Raw genomic sequence first — 19,612 nt, forward strand, 5'->3', positions numbered from 1 at the left:
ACTTTAAATAATGACCCATGGTATTTTCTCCTTCATCCTCATAAATTTTATTTATAATTATTTAATAAATTTCTTTTAATATTAATATTAATTAGAGTTAATTACATAGTTAGTCCCTGTGGTTTGTACAAAATAACATACTTAGGTACTAATAGTTTAAAATCACATTCTAGGGTATTAACTTTTCATTTTGTAACGTTTGGAGGTATTAAGGATATTTGTAGGTTTAAAATCACATTCTATTAGTACCTAAGTATGTTATTTTGTGCAAACCATAGGGACTAACTATGTTAATAACATAGAAGTTAATACCTCCAAACGTTACAAAATGAAAAGTTAATACCCTAGAAGGTGATTTTAAACTATTAGTACCTAAGTATCTTATTTTGTGCAAACCACAGGGACTAACTAAGTAATTAACTCTATTAATTACTAATATATAGATATCATTTATTCTTATCCTTATATTTATCTAAGATTAATAAATATGTTCAATTTTGCAATTTAGACCCTTTGTATTTTTACTTTTAACCCAGTTTTTTTCATCTTTTGTAATTTAATCCCAACTCTTTTTAATTTTCAATTTTGGTTCACCATAGTTGTCATCTTTCCCAAGTTTTTCGTTTCGTTCTAAATTTTGTGAGTTAATGCACTACAACGTGCGTGTGGGGTTCAACATTTTTTTCGTATATTTTTCCCGTTTGACTGGCCCGTCGCAGCACATCTATTTTTCTCCGTTTAACAAGTTCGACCAACACGCGGGTCCTGGATTGAGTTGGTAACTTTTTTTTCTATGTTTTACATTTCGGTTTAATTTCTCTTCAACGAGCGTTCGTTATTCAAATATTTTACGTCTGCTTTTCGCTCGGCGTTATTTTTTTCGTTTTTATTTAATTTGTTTTTACGAGTTTTTCCGGTGTTGGTTGTCGCTGACAGTGGTATAACATTAGTACTACTTGACACAGATTTACAACAACCGTTGCAATGCAGGGGCTTGATACTAGTTTGTTATATTGATATGATGTAGAAGTATTATCATTAAATTTTGTAAAATAGTACTCGGAATTGTAGGTTATGGTTGGACGTTGAGTGGGTTACCTATGGCTTGTACGTTCTGTTCAACTAGCAAGTTGTACTTGTTTTTTTCTTGGCATATAGTCATTTATGCTACAAAATGTTACTATTTATAGAAAGCATTATTTTCAAACATCGCATGACACTTTAAAATTTTTATTAGAATCCAAAAGTTCTAACAACGACCAACCTTACACATGATGAGTAAATGCTTGATAGTGGTTCAGCTTCACTAAAGCATGCTTGGCCTTACTATATATGGTTGCAGAACTATGAAGTAAATCGTAGGAAAGTAACAGTAACCTCTTTTACTTGAAATATGAAGTTCAAATCGTTTGTACTTCTATGTTATCTGTTTGTACTTGTTGTTCTGGTCTCATCAAATGCAGAGGTTGAAACATCAAAGGATGAAACAAATGGTAAGTATTTTAATGGATTGGTGATGTGTGTTTATAGACTCTAATTACTGTTTACGTGCGCGCAGTGGATAAAGCTCAAGAAGAATATCATGTGAACGACGGATATGGTGGTGGTGGTTGGGGTGACTACAATGGTGGTGGATATGGAGGACCTGGTGGTGGTTGGGGTGGATACCGTGATGGATGGGGTGGACGTGGTGGTGGATATGGTGGTGGCTGGGGGGGTCGTGGAGGAGGATATGGTGGTGGCTGGGGTGGCCGTCGTGGTGGTCGTTGGGGTTGTAGTTTTGGGTGTTGTGGTGGTTGGTACCGTTACAGAGGATGTAGGCAATGTTGTCGCTCGCTCACTGAAGCAATCACCTTTAACGAACAGGAAGCAACCCCTTAGGATGGCAAAAACCCTACCTATATAAATAAATACATGCATGTCATCCATGCATGTTGTTTGCCTATATGCATATCGAATGTATCGATCACTAGTATATATTAATGTTTGTACGATGTGAAGTATGATAAGAGTATGAATAAACTCATGGAGGTTTTATGTTAATGTTTTATGGTTAACAAGTGTTGTAAAGTCATCCATATTACATCAACCCTTGTACATCATAGACTAGAACTTGTGAGATCTTTAGGTCTCTTACCATCACCAATGAGATCTAATTTATTCATCTAAGCCGAGGAAGTGATTGTATAATCAAGTTCCAATGACAGTAGAGGTTTGTTCAAATCTTAAACTCGATCAAACTTCGTTTGTGGTGGTGGGAGATCGAATCTGGTTCTCATCATGATGTGAGTTCAAGTGTTGCTAGTGATTTCTCCTATTCAAATGATTGAACCTTCTTCGTATTATGTTTCTATGACCGATTGGGGAGGGTCGAAGGCCATGGTTGTTCCTGGTGCTCGTTTGTGCTTCGATTGAAAGTGGAGACTAATCACAATTGCTAGTTGCTATCGATTCATCTCCATTTCAAAGATTGAAATTTTATTTCTAAAGAAACTGATGAAAGATGTCAAAAGCAATGTTCGAAATTTGAAATGTTCAAAATTTGAAGTGTTGGAAATTTAGACCGATCATGATATTGAACAAAACAATGTTTACCTCTTTTGTATTGTTATAAGCGGAAAACAAAAACCACACCAAAACCATAATCCTAACACGTATTTGTACTAGTGATAACTGGCATGCAATTCCAACTCTCATCATCATCATACTCAGCAAATCTCATCAATAGCAAAGCTAAGGTAGTCTTTGAGAAGGGTAAGATATAGACAGCCTTACATTTACCCTGTAGTAATAGAGAGACTGATTCCAATAAGACCTCCGGCTCAATAGCAGTTTTGTATCAAGCCTTCAACATTAAGCACATAACACTCAGCAATCAGGACAAATGCCGATTTTTACATATACCCCCTTGTCTTTCGGCTATCAACGCCATCACATGATGCATGATTAGTCATCCGCCGCTAAGCCGCTTTTAACGTTATTTTCACGAAATTAGTAAAATAACATTAAATTTAGTGCAATTTCACTTTTGCCCCGTAAGGGCCTACACATATATACATTATATGCGCACAACACAAGTAAGGTGTTATCCAACTCCAAATCTAATTCCAGATAATACTAAACATATTAAATAATAAACACTAACAATTATCTCATAACACTAAAAGATTAAATTAAAACTTGTTCTTTTATGCATATCTCATATCTCGTTTCATTCCTTGAATATCTCAAACCCACTTCACATGTGAACCAGTTACGATTAACTTTCAATAATGAAGCACCTCGATCACTTATGGCACAATCACTTAACTCTCCTCCCCATATTTTGTGTCTATTGTAACAATATATATGATGGGGAAGGTTTAAAAGAAAACCACTAGCAGTGGCGGACCCAGGAATTTTTTTATGGGGGTGCGGAATATTTTTTAAAATTTTAGGCCCCTAGGTATATGAGTAAAAAAATCGGTTCGTATCGGGTCGGGTCATGCAAAACAAACGAACATCAAACTAAATTTATATAATAATCAAAAACATGTAAACTTTGTTACAAACATAATTAAAACGTCGACGCCCTACGGGTTTCTATTTTTTGAAATCTATCCAAAACATCTTTAAAACTATTTTTTTTTTCTTGAAATATTGTTGGGTTTGGTTAATGGGCTAAGACTTAGTGGGCTAGTTAGTTAGGAATTATAAGTGGGTAAATGTATGGGTATTTGGGTTTAGTTAGTTAGGTATTAAAAGTTATATAATTTAGGTAGTTTTTTTTTTAAATAAGAGTTTACTAAAAAAATTAAAATATAAATTGATAACACTTTTTACCTAAGGGGTGCGGACGGAATCGGGAGCCGCGAGCAGTCCAGTGGTACCGGTGATTATTTTGAAAAACATTGCAGCGGAAATTTCATCAGGACCGTGAGTTAGGAAAAATATCAGAGTTTAGAAACACCGGATTTTATTTAAATAGATGGAATTCCATCGTTACAAAGGTAGCTTTTAATAAAAACAATATTTCTTAATTTGATTTAATTAATAAAATAAGCCACTTCTTGAAGTCTTTTAGTGCCGGATCCAATCCTTACTCCAATCTACTGTAATTACCTGAAACGCCTTTTAAAAAGGTTTTGTCAGCGAGAAATACTGAGTGAATCATTCAGTTTACTAAAACGACTCGTTTGTTATAATTTACAGTATTAAGAGTTTTTACATATGTTTCTAATATCTACCAACTACCCACAGTATTTGTCACTCGACCGGATCTGTGACTGTGGTCATATCACAATTGGCTGCCCCAATGAATGACGTATATCACTTAATTTTAGGTTCGCCCACCTAATGTGATTAAAACAGTAGTAATGTGCACAATACCCCACATACTGGCTGTAATTTGGTGATTACATAAACTTAATCACTGTAATTTATAATTCTGAAAATAATTTGGAGTATTGTAAAACATTTGATAAAAAGAGAATGACTCACATTATAAACATGCAGATTCATATGGCCAAAGTTTAGTCTACAGATAAGCCTTGATATATTGCAGATTTTATACAGGCAGAGCTTAGCCTATTGATTTAGCCTTGTAACCTAGTGCACACGAACTAGGTAGGTAACTTAATACAACAATTACGATAACTCACGAGATCAAATTCTCACAACGAACGACAAAGTGCGATACTTAAACATCCATCGATTTAACGACGAACGACAAAGTATAACCCTAATGTGGGTGGCACTTAAACATCCATTGGATATATTGATCGGTCGGAAAATGAATCGTAATAGCGATCGAGTTAATACCCTGTATCGTAGCAGCACCCTGTTATACTAATTAGTGATTCGCTGTGTGTAGTGGGGAGTATTTTCGGTAGTTAAAAATATAGTTTAACAGAATGGAATACGTATTTGTGTAAAACCCAAATCAAACCTTAACGGTAGTCACGAGATTCGAACCTTAACGAATTTCACAAAGTATAGTCTTATTCAGACAGTACTTTGGTATCCATTTAATGAACTCACAAAGTATAGTACTTTGGATTCCGTTTAACGAAATTCACAAAGCACAGCACTTCGGCATTCGTTAGATGGTTCCTGAATCGATCGGACAGAACATCGCTTTGGAAATCATGTGTGATAAACTTCGACGTCCGTGGATATATATAATTTAAGTTTTATGTGTTTTCTTGTGCATTAGCACAACTTTAGATGTTTCTTACTTGCGTTAATAGTTTATGATAACGCATTGGTAATTCTTACATTTTTGATGGTGTTCCAATTTATAGAGTTTCTATTGTTTATTTTGTCACACGAACTACGAGACAAATGATCAAACGAAATAATGTTTGATATCGGAAAAGAGATTCCTAATAAAGAAATCTAGACACATATGCTTGTGTTTTATTCCTAATCGACTTTTGGAATTCCTTATAGATATACATATCTATATAATTATATATTTCACATGCTGTAATATACATACCTTCTATAAGATCAATGTATTTAGCAGATTCATATTTTCAAAAACAAGTCAAATATCTGGTCATGATTTTATTTAGGGAAATCTTGTCACTGATTTGACATATTATTTACCCCGTCTTATCCGGTTCGCACCGGAGAGGTAACTTCAGTATATCCAGACAAGCTGGAGAGTCTGCTACTCTATACCCAGTTTTGCCGGAGAAAATTTTCTATTTCCCATAAATAGTATCTTTTCAAGATTTTTAAAAGTGCCTCTTTTATTAGGACTTTTATCCAGAATCAAGGAAATTTGTATTTCCCTAACATATCTTATTCTCGACCAAATAATATCAATAAGCAAGAAGCAATTACGTGCTATTGCCTGCTAATCGTCATTTTTATGGAATACCAATATCCATTACATTGTACTTATATAAGTAATTTACCTTAAACTTTATTTAAGGCAAAATTCTTAAGTTCAAGTCTAAATATCATCCGGAGTGCTATCAGATAATATTAAGCTTCTAATTTTCCGTTTAAACTTAGGTATTATTATAACACCTAATTGCGTAAACAAGTAGCTTAGCTTATACTAAGGCTATGTTCAAGTCTAACTGCTATCGGCTGTGCTACCATTTAACAGTAATCTCCTAACTCTTTTTATTTAAGCTTAAGTATTATTATCACAACACTTATAGGCTTAAAGCAGTGGCTCTGATACCACCTTCTGTCACGTCCCCCGACCCCATCCTGGACGGAATCGGGAGCCGCGAGCAGTCCAGTGGTACCGGTGATTATTTTGAAAAACATTGCAGCGGAAATTTCATCAGGACCGTGAGTTAGGAAAAATATCAGAGTTTAGAAACACCGGATTTTATTTAAAAAGATGGAATAAATTCCATTGTTACAAAGGTAGCTTTTAATAAAAACAATATTTCTTAATTTGATTTAATTAATAAAATAAGCCACTTCTTGAAGTCTTTTAGTGCCGGATCCAATCCTTACTCCAATCTACTGTAATTACCTGAAACGCGTTTTAAAAAGGTTTTGTCAGCGGGAAATACTGAGTGAATCATTTAGTTTACTAAAACGACTCGTTTGTTATAATTTACAGTATTAAGAGTTTTTACATATGTTTCTAATATCTACCAACTACCCACAGTATTTGTCACTCGACCGGATCTGTGACTGTGGTCATATCACCATTGGCTGCCCCAATGAATGACGTATATCACTTAATTTTAGGTTCGCCCACCTAATGTGATTAAAACAGTAGTAATGTGCACAATACCCCACATACTGGCTGTAATTTGGTGATTACATAAACTTAATCACTGTAATTTATAATTCTGAAAATAATTTGGAGTATTGTAAAACATTTGATAAAAAGAGAATGACTCACATTATAAACATGCAGATTCATATGGCCAAAGTTTAGTCTACAGATAAGCCTTGATATATTGCAGATTTTATACAGGCAGAGCTTAGCCTATTGATTTAGCCTTGTAACCTAGTGCACACGAACTAGGTAGGTAACTTAATACAACAATTACGATAACTCACGAGATCAAATTCTCACAACGAACGACAAAGTGCGATACTTAAACATCCATCGATTTAACGACGAACGACAAAGTATAACCCTAATGTGGGTGGCACTTAAACATCCATTGGATATATTGATCGGTCGGAAAATGAATCGTAATAGCGATCGAGTTAATACCCTGTATCGTAGCAGCACCCTGTTATACTAATTAGTGATTCGCTGTGTGTAGTGGGGAGTATTTTCGGTAGTTAAAAATATAGTTTAACAGAATGGAATACGTATTTGTGTAAAACCCAAATCAAACCTTAACGGTAGTCACGAGATTCGAACCTTAACGAATTTCACAAAGTATAGTCTTATTCAGACAGTACTTTGGTATCCATTTAATGAACTCACAAAGTATAGTACTTTGGATTCCGTTTAACGAAATTCACAAAGCACAGCACTTCGGCATTCGTTAGATGGTTCCTGAATCGATCGGACAGAACATCGCTTTGGTGATTATTGGTTAGAACACCAACGTATAGAGAAAAGAAGAAAGAAATGAGCAACGAAGAATGAAATCCTAAGTTCCTATTTATAGCAAGCAAGCAAGCACCTCAACAATTTCTTCTGATCGATGTGGAATTTCAATTGACATGCCTACCTACCTGCTTGACATGCCTACCTACTTGCTTGACATGCCTACCTACCTGCTTGACATGCCTACCTACTTGCTTGACATGCCTACCTACCTACTTGACATGCCTACCTACCTGCTTGACATACTTGGGTGTCTTAATTAGGGTTTCCTTATTGGATAATTATTATACTAAATATTAATTTTTAGTAAGAGTTGTTACATCCTCCCCACCTTAATAAAAAATCTCGTCCTCGAGATTTGGACTATGATATTTTCTTTAGGTTTCTTCTTTTAATTAAGAAAAATAATGTATCGTGGAATGGAATCAAAAGATATTTTGAGGGTATGAAAATTTAAAAATAAAAATGATTTATAGAAACAATTGGATTCAATATTCGAAATGAACTTACTTTGATCAATTGAGGGAGATTCCGAATTGATAAATATCTGTTTGTGAATGGGAGTATGGAAAATGATTTGTTAATGATTATCCAAAAATCAACATCGTTTACTTAAATGGTACTGGACAATAGAATTTAGTGTATCGTAATCTGAGTACATAATTGTACCAAGAATATGACAAATCAAATGAATGGCGTATGAATAGGGTTTATTATTAGCACAGGCTACAAATGTATATGGATACTGCAAGGTATTGTTATGATAAATTTACCGTTTTCGAAATTAACTGGGAGTTTCAAGGAAGCGAATCTAGATATTTCAAAAGATGAGACATTCCGATGAAATGATATAGTTTCCAAGGTGATTATGTTTAAGCCAAAAGATATATGATCTATAGATTTTTAGAATGAATGTGAAGAACTTTTTGGAATTAGTAAAATTCTTTGTCAGAAGAAAACTTACCTTGATTGGTACCTAAGGAAGACTTAAGATTGATCGGTTCAAAATGAAATCATGAAAATGTTTTGTCAAATATTGAATTATGATATGAGAAAATCAATGTGCTGAGATGGGTGATTTGTAAGAATATATGAAAAGACAATAAAGTTAGTATATTTTTGTCTTAATACATAATTGTATTCAGATGATTTTAATCAAAATGTTTGATTAAAGATAGGTGATATTTTGATTTACTAAATACCTTTTCCTTTTATGTTATCATAAAGTAGAATAATAAATAAATATAGATAGGTTTAAAATATCAAACCCGGGGTAAATTTTGACAAAATAATGATATATTTTTTTATAAATAGGTTTACCCAATATCGTAGAACTCATGATTATCATTTTTAAAATCAAGTGTGTTTAATTATAAGATTTTATAATAGGGTATTTTAAATTATAAAAGTAAAATAACAAATGTTTATTTTAATATCAAGCATACTTAAATATCGGCTTGCGTAAATAGCATTTGATAAATATATATATTTATAAAAGAATATTTCTATTAATAGTTGTGAAATATTAATCAAAATGAACATTTATTTATAATATGTCTTGTTCATGAATACTTAGACAATTATTTAGATAATTTTATTCGTCCCTTTGATTGTTTTATGAAAATATGTCTTCTCTTTACAATACAAAGTATACATATTTCTATATATAATATAAAATATTTTTATATATATATAATTGAAATTTACTAAATAAGTATGATGACTTAATTTTTATATATATATATATATATATATATATATATATATATATATATATATATATATATTAAATAGTTATTATCATGGTTGGATATTGGTTAGTGCTGCCTTGTTTAAGCATAAGTGGCCAGTCCATGCCTAACTAAGGCTAGGCTATTCAATACATGCCCTTGATAATAACTCTAGTATCTAAAAATAATAATACTAATAATATTACTAATAATAAAACTAATATTAATTACTAATAATAAATGCATAAACTTAAATGAGAGTATACTTCAAAGAAAATTTTATACGTAAAAATATAAATTCTTTACCTTAATGGTTTTAACAAAAATTTTAAATACAGGAATACTATATTGGAAGTTTCTATATATAATCAATTAAATTTATATAATGTTTTTCGATCAATGATGATAAGATAAGAAATATCACGAAAGGCTCGATTTAGGTTGTAAGGACTAAGGAATTAGGACATGAAATGGTGGATCATTATCTTAGCACATAATTGTGTTAAGATTGCTTTTATAAAATAAATTAACAAAGCAGATTCAATATAGATAAATAAATAATTAAATCCTAGATTAGCGCAATCTTCAAATTTTGTGAAAATGTCGTTACAAGGTGATCGTGATCAAAGAAATAATTCAGTGAAGTCGAAGGCCAAGAAAGCATGTTATAGTTCAAGAGAATCGAAATGCTTGTTGGGATTATTCCGAATTCGAATATGATGGCTTAAAATATCATATGGGACTTTGAATTGAATACGGATTGCGAGCAAGTTAACTGGGTTTGGATAAAAACGAGTTTTAATAAGGAAGTTCGGACATGATCACAACAGAAATCATGTATACTCTTCAAAAGAAAATCGAGTTTTTCAAGAAATTCATTGATTCGATATTAAAGAGTCATCGCTTTGTAAAAACGCGGTTTACAATGAAAAGATCAAGTATAGCGAAATGATATTTGAGCTTTTGATAAAACAACAAATTGGAATGATGCCCTCTTATGGTCTTCATAATTCAAATGAACCACATGCGTACAAACAGTGCATGTGTAGCGTGTGGATTTATCAAGAAATGAAATGAATCAATATTTGCTACTATGAAAGAAATCTTTATGGTATGATGATCATTAAAAGAAGTAGAAACACGAAAGTCAACTTATTTATAGGCAAAAGTCAGAATTGCAACGAAAGAAATATAAGAACTTTATCTGAAATCTCGTGTGATAACCTTTGTTAAGTGACATTACCAAGGAATGTCGAATGAAATGAAATGAAATAGGGGATTTGCAAAGGTAGATGACTTCTTTTGTAGTGCCAATAATTATGACTATAATTAGACTGTGCACCGATGGTTGTGAAATATTGTTCCAACGTACCTCAGCGATATTGTGATCGTTTGTAAGATCATGTGGCAAAGTGCCGTTTTTTTTATTAGGAGTTCTTTTACTGACGGAATTAGTATTGGTGTCATCGTGCCTAATTTATATTTTCCAAAGGTCTTGCCTTGGAAATCATGTGTGATAAACTTCGACGTCCGTGGATATATATAATTTAAGTTTTATGTGTTTTCTTGTGCATTAGCACAACTTTAGATGTTTCTTACTTGCGTTAATAGTTTATGATAACGCATTGGTAATTCTTATATTTTTGATGGTGTTCCAATTTATAGAGTTTCTATTGTTTATTTTGTCACACGAACTACGAGACAAATGATCAAACGAAATAATGTTTGATATCGGAAAAGAGATTCCTAATAAAGAAATCTAGACACATATGCTTGTGTTTTATTCCTAATCGACTTTTGGAATTCCTTATAGATATACATATCTATATAATTATATATTTCACATGCTGTAATATACATACCTTCTATAAGATCAATGTATTTAGCAGATTCATATTTTCAAAAACAAGTCAAATATCTGGTCATGATTTTATTTAGGGAAATCTTGTCACTGATTTGACATATTATTTACCCCGTCTTATCCGGTTCGCACCGGAGAGGTAACTTCAGTATATCCAGACAAGCTGGAGAGTCTGCTACTCTATACCCAGTTTTGCCGGAGAAAATTTTCTATTTCCCATAAATAGTATCTTTTCAAGATTTTTAAAAGTGCCTCTTTTATTAGGACTTTTATCCAGAATCAAGGAAATTTGTATTTCCCTAACATATCTTATTCTCGACCAAATAATATCAATAAGCAAGAAGCAATTACGTGCTATTGCCTGCTAATCGTCATTTTTATGGAATACCAATATCCATTACATTGTACTTATATAAGTAATTTACCTTAAACTTTATTTAAGGCAAAATTCTTAAGTTCAAGTCTAAATATCATCCGGAGTGCTATCAGATAATATTAAGCTTCTAATTTTCCGTTTAAACTTAGGTATTATTATAACACCTAATTGCGTAAACAAGTAGCTTAGCTTATACTAAGGCTATGTTCAAGTCTAACTGCTATCGGCTGTGCTACCATTTAACAGTAATCTCCTAACTCTTTTTATTTAAGCTTAAGTATTATTATCACAACACTTATAGGCTTAAAGCAGTGGCTCTGATACCACCTTCTGTCACGTCCCCCGACCCCATCCTGGACGGAATCGGGAGCCGCGAGCAGTCCAGTGGTACCGGTGATTATTTTGAAAAACATTGCAGCGGAAATTTCATCAGGACCGTGAGTTAGGAAAAATATCAGAGTTTAGAAACACCGGATTTTATTTAAAAAGATGGAATAAATTCCATTGTTACAAAGGTAGCTTTTAATAAAAACAATATTTCTTAATTTGATTTAATTAATAAAATAAGCCACTTCTTGAAGTCTTTTAGTGCCGGATCCAATCCTTACTCCAATCTACTGTAATTACCTGAAACGCGTTTTAAAAAGGTTTTGTCAGCGGGAAATACTGAGTGAATCATTTAGTTTACTAAAACGACTCGTTTGTTATAATTTACAGTATTAAGAGTTTTTACATATGTTTCTAATATCTACCAACTACCCACAGTATTTGTCACTCGACCGGATCTGTGACTGTGGTCATATCACCATTGGCTGCCCCAATGAATGACGTATATCACTTAATTTTAGGTTCGCCCACCTAATGTGATTAAAACAGTAGTAATGTGCACAATACCCCACATACTGGCTGTAATTTGGTGATTACATAAACTTAATCACTGTAATTTATAATTCTGAAAATAATTTGGAGTATTGTAAAACATTTGATAAAAAGAGAATGACTCACATTATAAACATGCAGATTCATATGGCCAAAGTTTAGTCTACATATAAGCCTTGATATATTGCAGATTTTATACAGGCAGAGCTTAGCCTATTGATTTAGCCTTGTAACCTAGTGCACACGAACTAGGTAGGTAACTTAATACAACAATTACGATAACTCACGAGATCAAATTCTCACAACGAACGACAAAGTGCGATACTTAAACATCCATCGATTTAACGACGAACGACAAAGTATAACCCTAATGTGGGTGGCACTTAAACATCCATTGGATATATTGATCGGTCGGAAAATGAATCGTAATAGCGATCGAGTTAATACCCTGTATCGTAGCAGCACCCTGTTATACTAATTAGTGATTCGCTGTGTGTAGTGGGGAGTATTTTCGGTAGTTAAAAATATAGTTTAACAGAATGGAATACGTATTTGTGTAAAACCCAAATCAAACCTTAACGGTAGTCACGAGATTCGAACCTTAACGAATTTCACAAAGTATAGTCTTATTCAGACAGTACTTTGGTATCCATTTAATGAACTCACAAAGTATAGTACTTTGGATTCCGTTTAACGAAATTCACAAAGCACAGCACTTCGGCATTCGTTAGATGGTTCCTGAATCGATCGGACAGAACATCGCTTTGGTGATTATTGGTTAGAACACCAACGTATAGAGAAAAGAAGAAAGAAATGAGCAACGAAGAATGAAATCCTAAGTTCCTATTTATAGCAAGCAAGCAAGCACCTCAACAATTTCTTCTGATCGATGTGGAATTTCAATTGACATGCCTACCTACCTACTTGACATGCCTACCTACTTGCTTGACATGCCTACCTACCTGCTTGACATGCCTACCTACTTGCTTGACATGCCTACCTACCTGCTTGACATGCCTACCTACCTGCTTGACATGCCTACCTACTTGCTTGACATCCCTACCTACCTGCTTGACATGCCTACCTACATGCTTGACATACTTGGGTGTCTTAATTAGGGTTTCCTTATTGGATAATTATTATACTAAATATTAATTTTTAGTGAGAGTTGTTACAGTAACAGTCTTTCTGGCATGCCTTGTTGAGGTCTTTGTAATCCACACATATTCTCCATCCCCCATCTTTTTTATCTACCATAACTGGGTTTGAAATCCAGGTAGGGTAGTGTACCTCCTTTACAATGTCGGCCCTTAGGAGCTTCCTGTTTCTTCCCATGATGCCCTTCTTTTCTCTGGCCCCATGCTTCGTTTCTTTTGCTTGACCGGTTTTATCCCACTATGAGTATTGAGCCAGTGTTATGTTAAGCTTCGAGGTATGCCACACATATCCCCGTGCTGAAACGCGAAGATGTCTATATTAAAAAGTAACATCTCCTTAAGGGTGCTTTTACACTTATCACTTAGGTGTGCACCTACTCGTACGGTCTGCTCCAGGAACCTTTCATTCAAAACCCACTCCTCTACTTCTTCTTCCTTAGACTTCTTTCCCGCCCCTTTCTCTGGGACTGAGGACACCACTTCATAAGAAGATTTTACCAAGGCCAATCCTCTGGGAGTTTGGAACACCAGGGCTCCGTGGGGAATGGAGGCTTGTGCCTGAAGGTCCCCAATGCCTGGTCTCCATAGTATGGCATTGTACTTTAAGGGTGCCCTTATTAGAGAGAATACCAACTCTATAGTTCTCACCCTGTCGCCTACTCCCACCATGAATGGGAGCTTTATCTTCCCCAAGAGGTGACAGATACTGTTATTGAAACCTACGAGGGGCATGGAGTCTTCCTCCAGTCTGTCCCTTATGTCTCTATCAAACCTGAGGAAACAGTGTTCATATATCACCTCTACCCCGCTGCCGTCATCTACATGTATTTGTTTTACGCTATGCCCCGCTATCTTTGCTGAAATGTCGAGTGAGAGTTTTTGAATCTCATGCTTCTCTAGGTGAGGCATGAGTATGGGTGCCTTCATGCAATCCTACGATCCCAGCACTCTGGCCTTGACAATACGGGTAGAGCCGCATTCATCTATTCATCGAATCATGTCTACGAAACCTCTTTCTGACTCTTCCGGTTTCACGTCTTTCCCCCTCTTATCTCCCCCTTCCTTTAATTCCCTTACCAAATGGGACAACTTCCCCGTTTTCACCGCTAGTTCAATTTCTCTTTTCAAATGCATGCAATTGTCTATTTTGTGACTACATCCCTTATAGAACTCACAATATTTATTTGGGTAGACTTTCGGTCCGGGCTTGAGGGGAGGGGTCTTGGGAAAGGGTTTTTGACTCTTTCTGTTGCCAGTATTTCGTTTGACGTCTTGGTCAAGGGGGCTGGTCCCTTTCCCCTTGGCTTGTAAGGGGAAAAAGCTGGTCGAGACCTGTCATGCTGCATTTTATCATAAAGAGGTCTCTTAGGGTAGAGATTACATTTGTCTTGTGGTCGAGGAACGATGTTGGTTCCCCGGGATCCGATATCCAACTCCTTGGCCTTGCTGCTGGTGTCCTTTCCCCTGACGAAAGCCATGGCTTTGTCCATAAAGCCTTCAAAGGCCTCGGGGAATTCCTTTCCCAGCTTCTCACACAGTGGTATGTGTTTTAGCCCATTGATAAAGCTGTTTATCTTCATTACCTCCGGGACTCCCTTTATATTCATGCTCTCCTTGATGAATCTCTCCATATACTAATATATCCGCTCATAATCTCTTTGTCGGATGTGCATGATCTCATTCGGATTTTTGACTACCTTCTTTTGTTGATTGAAGTTCTTCAGGAACTTTTCACATAAGTCCTCATAATTGACTATGCTTCATCTCGGAAGGCTATCAAACAAGAGACGGGCCCCTTCGGTTAGGGTCTGCACAAACATGTGGCACCATGTAGGCATGGACCACCGGACCACCAGACCGGCTCCCATGAAAGAATGTAAGTGGTCTTCAAGGTCTTTGGTCCCGTCATATATGTCCACGTTACTGGGTGGCTTGAGTTGTCGGTGGAAGCAACGCTTCGGCTATCCGTGTAGTGAACTTGGAGACCATTGTTAGGTCCTTTGGCAAAGAAGGTTTATCCATCACATCATTACTTTTTTTCGTCATGCTGGTGGTTTCTTCCATCTTCATCACCTCCCTCTTCTTCCATCATGGCAGTCTTTTCTTCTGGTGTCATTTGCTTGAACACCGCCATGAAAGTGGCCAATAGATCTGGGTTGACGTCCCATCTCGAGAGGAGGTGTTGCCCTCCTTCTGGGATGTGTCGAAGACGAGCCTAGATTTGAGGCTTTCTAACTTTTCCATCTTGTCCAAGTCGTCGAGTTGTCTTCGTAACTCATCTTTGTGTCTTGACGCAAATTTTGGGGGTGATGTCACTCTTCTTCGATGATGGTGGCTCTGTGCCTGTAATGTTTTCAAACTCGCTGGTGATATCTTCAACTAAGACCTGCTTCTCAGCTGTCTGGGTAACTTTTAAAATCTTAGTGTTGGTGGGAGGCGGTGTTGTCATCCTTTATGCTAGCTCAGAGGAAAGACCTTTCTAAACACTAGTGTTCTTGCTGGGATACTTCTGTTGAAAAAGGCCCCATGGATGGCGCCAATGTTGAATCCCCTAACCATGGATTCTTGTTGAAGAGACTCGTTAGCATCCAAAGAAATCTTCTAGAGGGTCTGCAAAAGAGAGCACTGTTAGCCTCGTCATGGAGGACCCCGAAAGGGAGTCCGTGACCAAGTTTCGGCGTGAGAATAAGTAAACTTACCGGAGAAGAAACGATATTCTGACACGATGAGGTCGCCGGAATGTATGATGTGAACTCCGAGATACAAATATTCAATGTGAATTAGAGAATGTTCGAAGTAAATGTGATTCTTTGTTGGTGGAAGGAAGTTATTGAATGCTTACCTTTGACGATCACATATATGGCTTATATAGAAAGATAAGCTTATCTGACGGTGGGAATCCTGTAGAGATCTAACGGTCTTCTGTTATGCTAGAAGAGATCTCTGCCTGCACCGATGGATTTGTGTCTCCTTCTTACCTGGGCGATAATCCTTGCATTTAATGAAGTCAGTACCAACCTCGTATTGTTCTGGCCAACAGTTTCTCTCTCCTGTTGTAGGCATTAAATACTCATGGCAGAGACGATGATGTGTGATGATACCTTTCCTGAGTCCCGCTCCTTTTATCATGCATGGTATATTTCAGGAGAGTGTGGAATGGGTCTTTTTCATGAGTCATCTCTTGGGAGCGTAGACAAGAAGCCCATACAAGGAGCCCAACTAGGGACCCTCGTCGACACCATCTATACTTTTCTCTCCCAAATACGAAATCTACTTTTAACATGTTTATTTATTTATTTATTTATTTTTTTTTTTGTCATGAAAACACATGATTTGCTAATATTAGAATCGTAGAATCATCCAAAACTTTTAACAACCACACAACTTCAAAAACACCATCTGTATTCAGCCTCAATAGAAGATCGTAAAACATTACTTACTTTTCAAAGAAAAGTTAGAGTTACCTAACAAGTGTTTACACCTTTTCTTGTTACTATACATTTATGCCCATTTAAGTCGATATGTCCTATCAATTCAAAACCGATGCAATAACCCTTTGTGTTGTCCTGAAACCCCAACAAAAAAAAAATGTATATAGGCCACCTGCAGTCTGGCATGACATGGATGCGTGGTGGGGGCTCATCCTCTTCTCATTTGTATTTATCTTTCCTATTAACATTTACAAATAATCACCAATTAAATGAGACATTTACCAATACGAAACTAGCTCACTTAGTAGATATAAATACCTTTTTGAGAAGAGGTCTCAGGTTCAAACCTAGAAAAACGTTACCATTAAAAAAATGAGACATTGGAGGATTATGAATTAGAGATTTCGTTTGCTCCCTGGTTATAATAAGAAAGCAACAAAAACAACTACTTTAACAATGGGTCAAATTTGCATATATCAGTGTCGTTTAGTAACGTTCCAATTCTCATTAGGCTGTTCACGAGTCAAATCGAGCCGAGCCAGGATAAGCTCAGGCTCGGCTTCATTATAACCCGAGTTGGCTCGGCTCGGCCCGGATTTGAAACCGAGCTGAAAATCTAAACTCTAGGTTGGCTTGGTTTTAAACCAAGTTGTCTCGGTTTGGGTTGGTTTGGCTCGATTTTAAAAAAGAAAAATAAATATATAACTCTAATAATTTAGTAGTCTCTTGTATTATTTAATAGTTCAAAAAAACATATCCAAAATAAGCTCAACCTAATATATTACAAGCCAAAATCAAGTTCAACAACACAAAATAAGTTCATTAGCATGGTGTTAACCTTTAAATATGCTATAGATATCAAATTACAAACATCTAAATAATATTCAGTTTTTTTGTAATATATTATAAGGGAAAATATCAAATAGGAAGTTTATTTTGGCTAGGAAGTGTAGGAAGCAATAGGATTAGCACATGTGGCAACATTTAAAATAAAGAAAAAGGGTATTTTAGTCAATCCAACCCTTTCTTCTTCCTTTTCAAAACCCAGTAACTTCAAAACCCACCATTTTCAAAACCCATCATCTTCAACCATTTCTTCACTTTCTATCTCAATAATCACTACATTATAGTGCGATTTTCACCACCAATCAATGATTCAAACACCCCGATCAACGTGTTCTTCAACTTTTTTGAAGAAAACCCAGTTTAATTTTATAAAAAATCTCATTTTTCCTGTGATTTTGGAGATAATCACTCGATTCGTTCGATTCGAGCGCTGATAAGTGTTTCAATCATTCAAAATTCGTCAATTGTTGAAGAAATCACTTCGATCCATGTAAGAAATTCTTTAATTTCATTTTTACGATCTGGGTTTTTGATTTAGTCATTGCGTTTTACGATCATGACGGGGTCCGGGGGCAGCGCCCCTGGTAGCGGGGCCCCAGGGGCGGCAACCCCTGGCTGGGGTTGAGCTCATTTCTGATTAAATTGCTGTAATAAAAATGCATCAGAAAAAATAATTTTCCAGAAATTGACTCATTTCAAAGACAGTAATTCGTAGACAATTCAGACAGTTCACAGTCACAGACAGTTCCCAGACAGTTTTATGTGTCCATTGCGTTTTAGAAATAAGAGAGTTTTATGTGGTTTCTGGCTATTGCGTTTTAGAAAAAAAACACATTTTTAAGTGTTTTTAGTCATTGCATTATAGATAAAACACATTTCTGAAGTGTTTTTAGTCATTGCGTTATAGGTAAAACACATTTTTTTAGGTGTTTTCAGTCCATTGCGTTTTAGAATGAGTCATTTTTAAGGGTTTTCTGGCCATTGCGTTTTACAAATAAGACATTTCTTTGTGTTTTTGGTGCATTGCGTTTTAGGTAAAACATCTTTTTATGTGTTTTTTGTGCATTGCGTTTTAGGTAAAACACATTTTTATGTGTTTTCTGGCCATTGCGATTTACAAATAAGATATTTCTTTGTGTTTTTGGTGCATTGCGTTTTAGGTAAAACACTTTTTATGTGTTTTTGGTGAATTGCGTTTTAGGTAAAACACATTTTTATGTGTTTTTAATCCATTGCGTTTTAGAAAGTACATTTCTTTTGAGTTTTTAGGCTATTGCCTTTTAGAAATAAGACATTTCTTTGTGTTTTCTGGCCATTGCGTTTTACAAATAAGTCATTTATTTGTGTTTTTGATGCATTGCGTTTTAGAAAAATGTCATTTTTTAGGTTTTTTTTTTTTCATTGCGTTTTATGTAACTGGTGGTTTTTCTATTGCGTTTTACGCAACTGGGTTTTAATTTTTTTTTTAATATAGCAATTGTATACTCATTTTAAAGATAAAAAAACGCTCGTTTTTTTGGTGCAATTTTTATAAAAAAATAATTTCGTATGAAAGAGTTATTAACGTTTAAAAAATGGGGGGGGGAATTGGAGGAGAGAGAAACTATTGGCTTGGATTGACTAGAATACCCTTGAATAAACTCACGCGCCTTTTTCTTCCTTTCAATTTCCCTGATTTAATCTTAGCCCTTGATTAACTTAATGGATGGTCAAGATCACTTCCTAGCCTTCCTAGACAAATAAACTTCCTATTGTATCTCCACTCTATATTATAATGTATATAAATATAAAAGTAAAACAATCTGAT

The 19,612-nt window shown here is 35.2% G+C and overlaps 1 protein-coding gene across 1 annotated transcript; it reads left to right on the forward strand.

Annotated features, from left to right (window-relative positions):
* Positions 1-1,393: 1,393 nt before the first annotated feature.
* On the forward strand, positions 1,394-1,881 carry LOC110923605 (glycine-rich cell wall structural protein-like). Its single transcript, XM_022167672.1, has 2 exons — positions 1,394-1,493; positions 1,559-1,881. The coding sequence occupies exons 1-2, from the start codon at positions 1,394-1,396 to the stop codon at positions 1,879-1,881; spliced, it is 423 nt and encodes a 140-aa protein (XP_022023364.1).
* The last annotated feature ends 17,731 nt before the right edge of the window (positions 1,882-19,612 follow it).

The sequence above is a fragment of the Helianthus annuus genome, chromosome 11 (assembly GCF_002127325.2).
Source record: "Helianthus annuus cultivar XRQ/B chromosome 11, HanXRQr2.0-SUNRISE, whole genome shotgun sequence".
Lineage (NCBI taxonomy): Eukaryota > Viridiplantae > Streptophyta > Magnoliopsida > Asterales > Asteraceae > Helianthus > Helianthus annuus.

Coding starts and splice junctions, on each gene's coding strand:
- LOC110923605 (XM_022167672.1), top strand. CDS start 1,394: ATGAAGTTCAAATCGTTTGTACTTCTATGTTATCTGTTTGTACTTGTT. Junction 1,494..1,558: donor ATCAAAGGATGAAACAAATG/GTAAGTATTTTA, acceptor ACGTGCGCGCAG/TGGATAAAGCTCAAGAAGAA.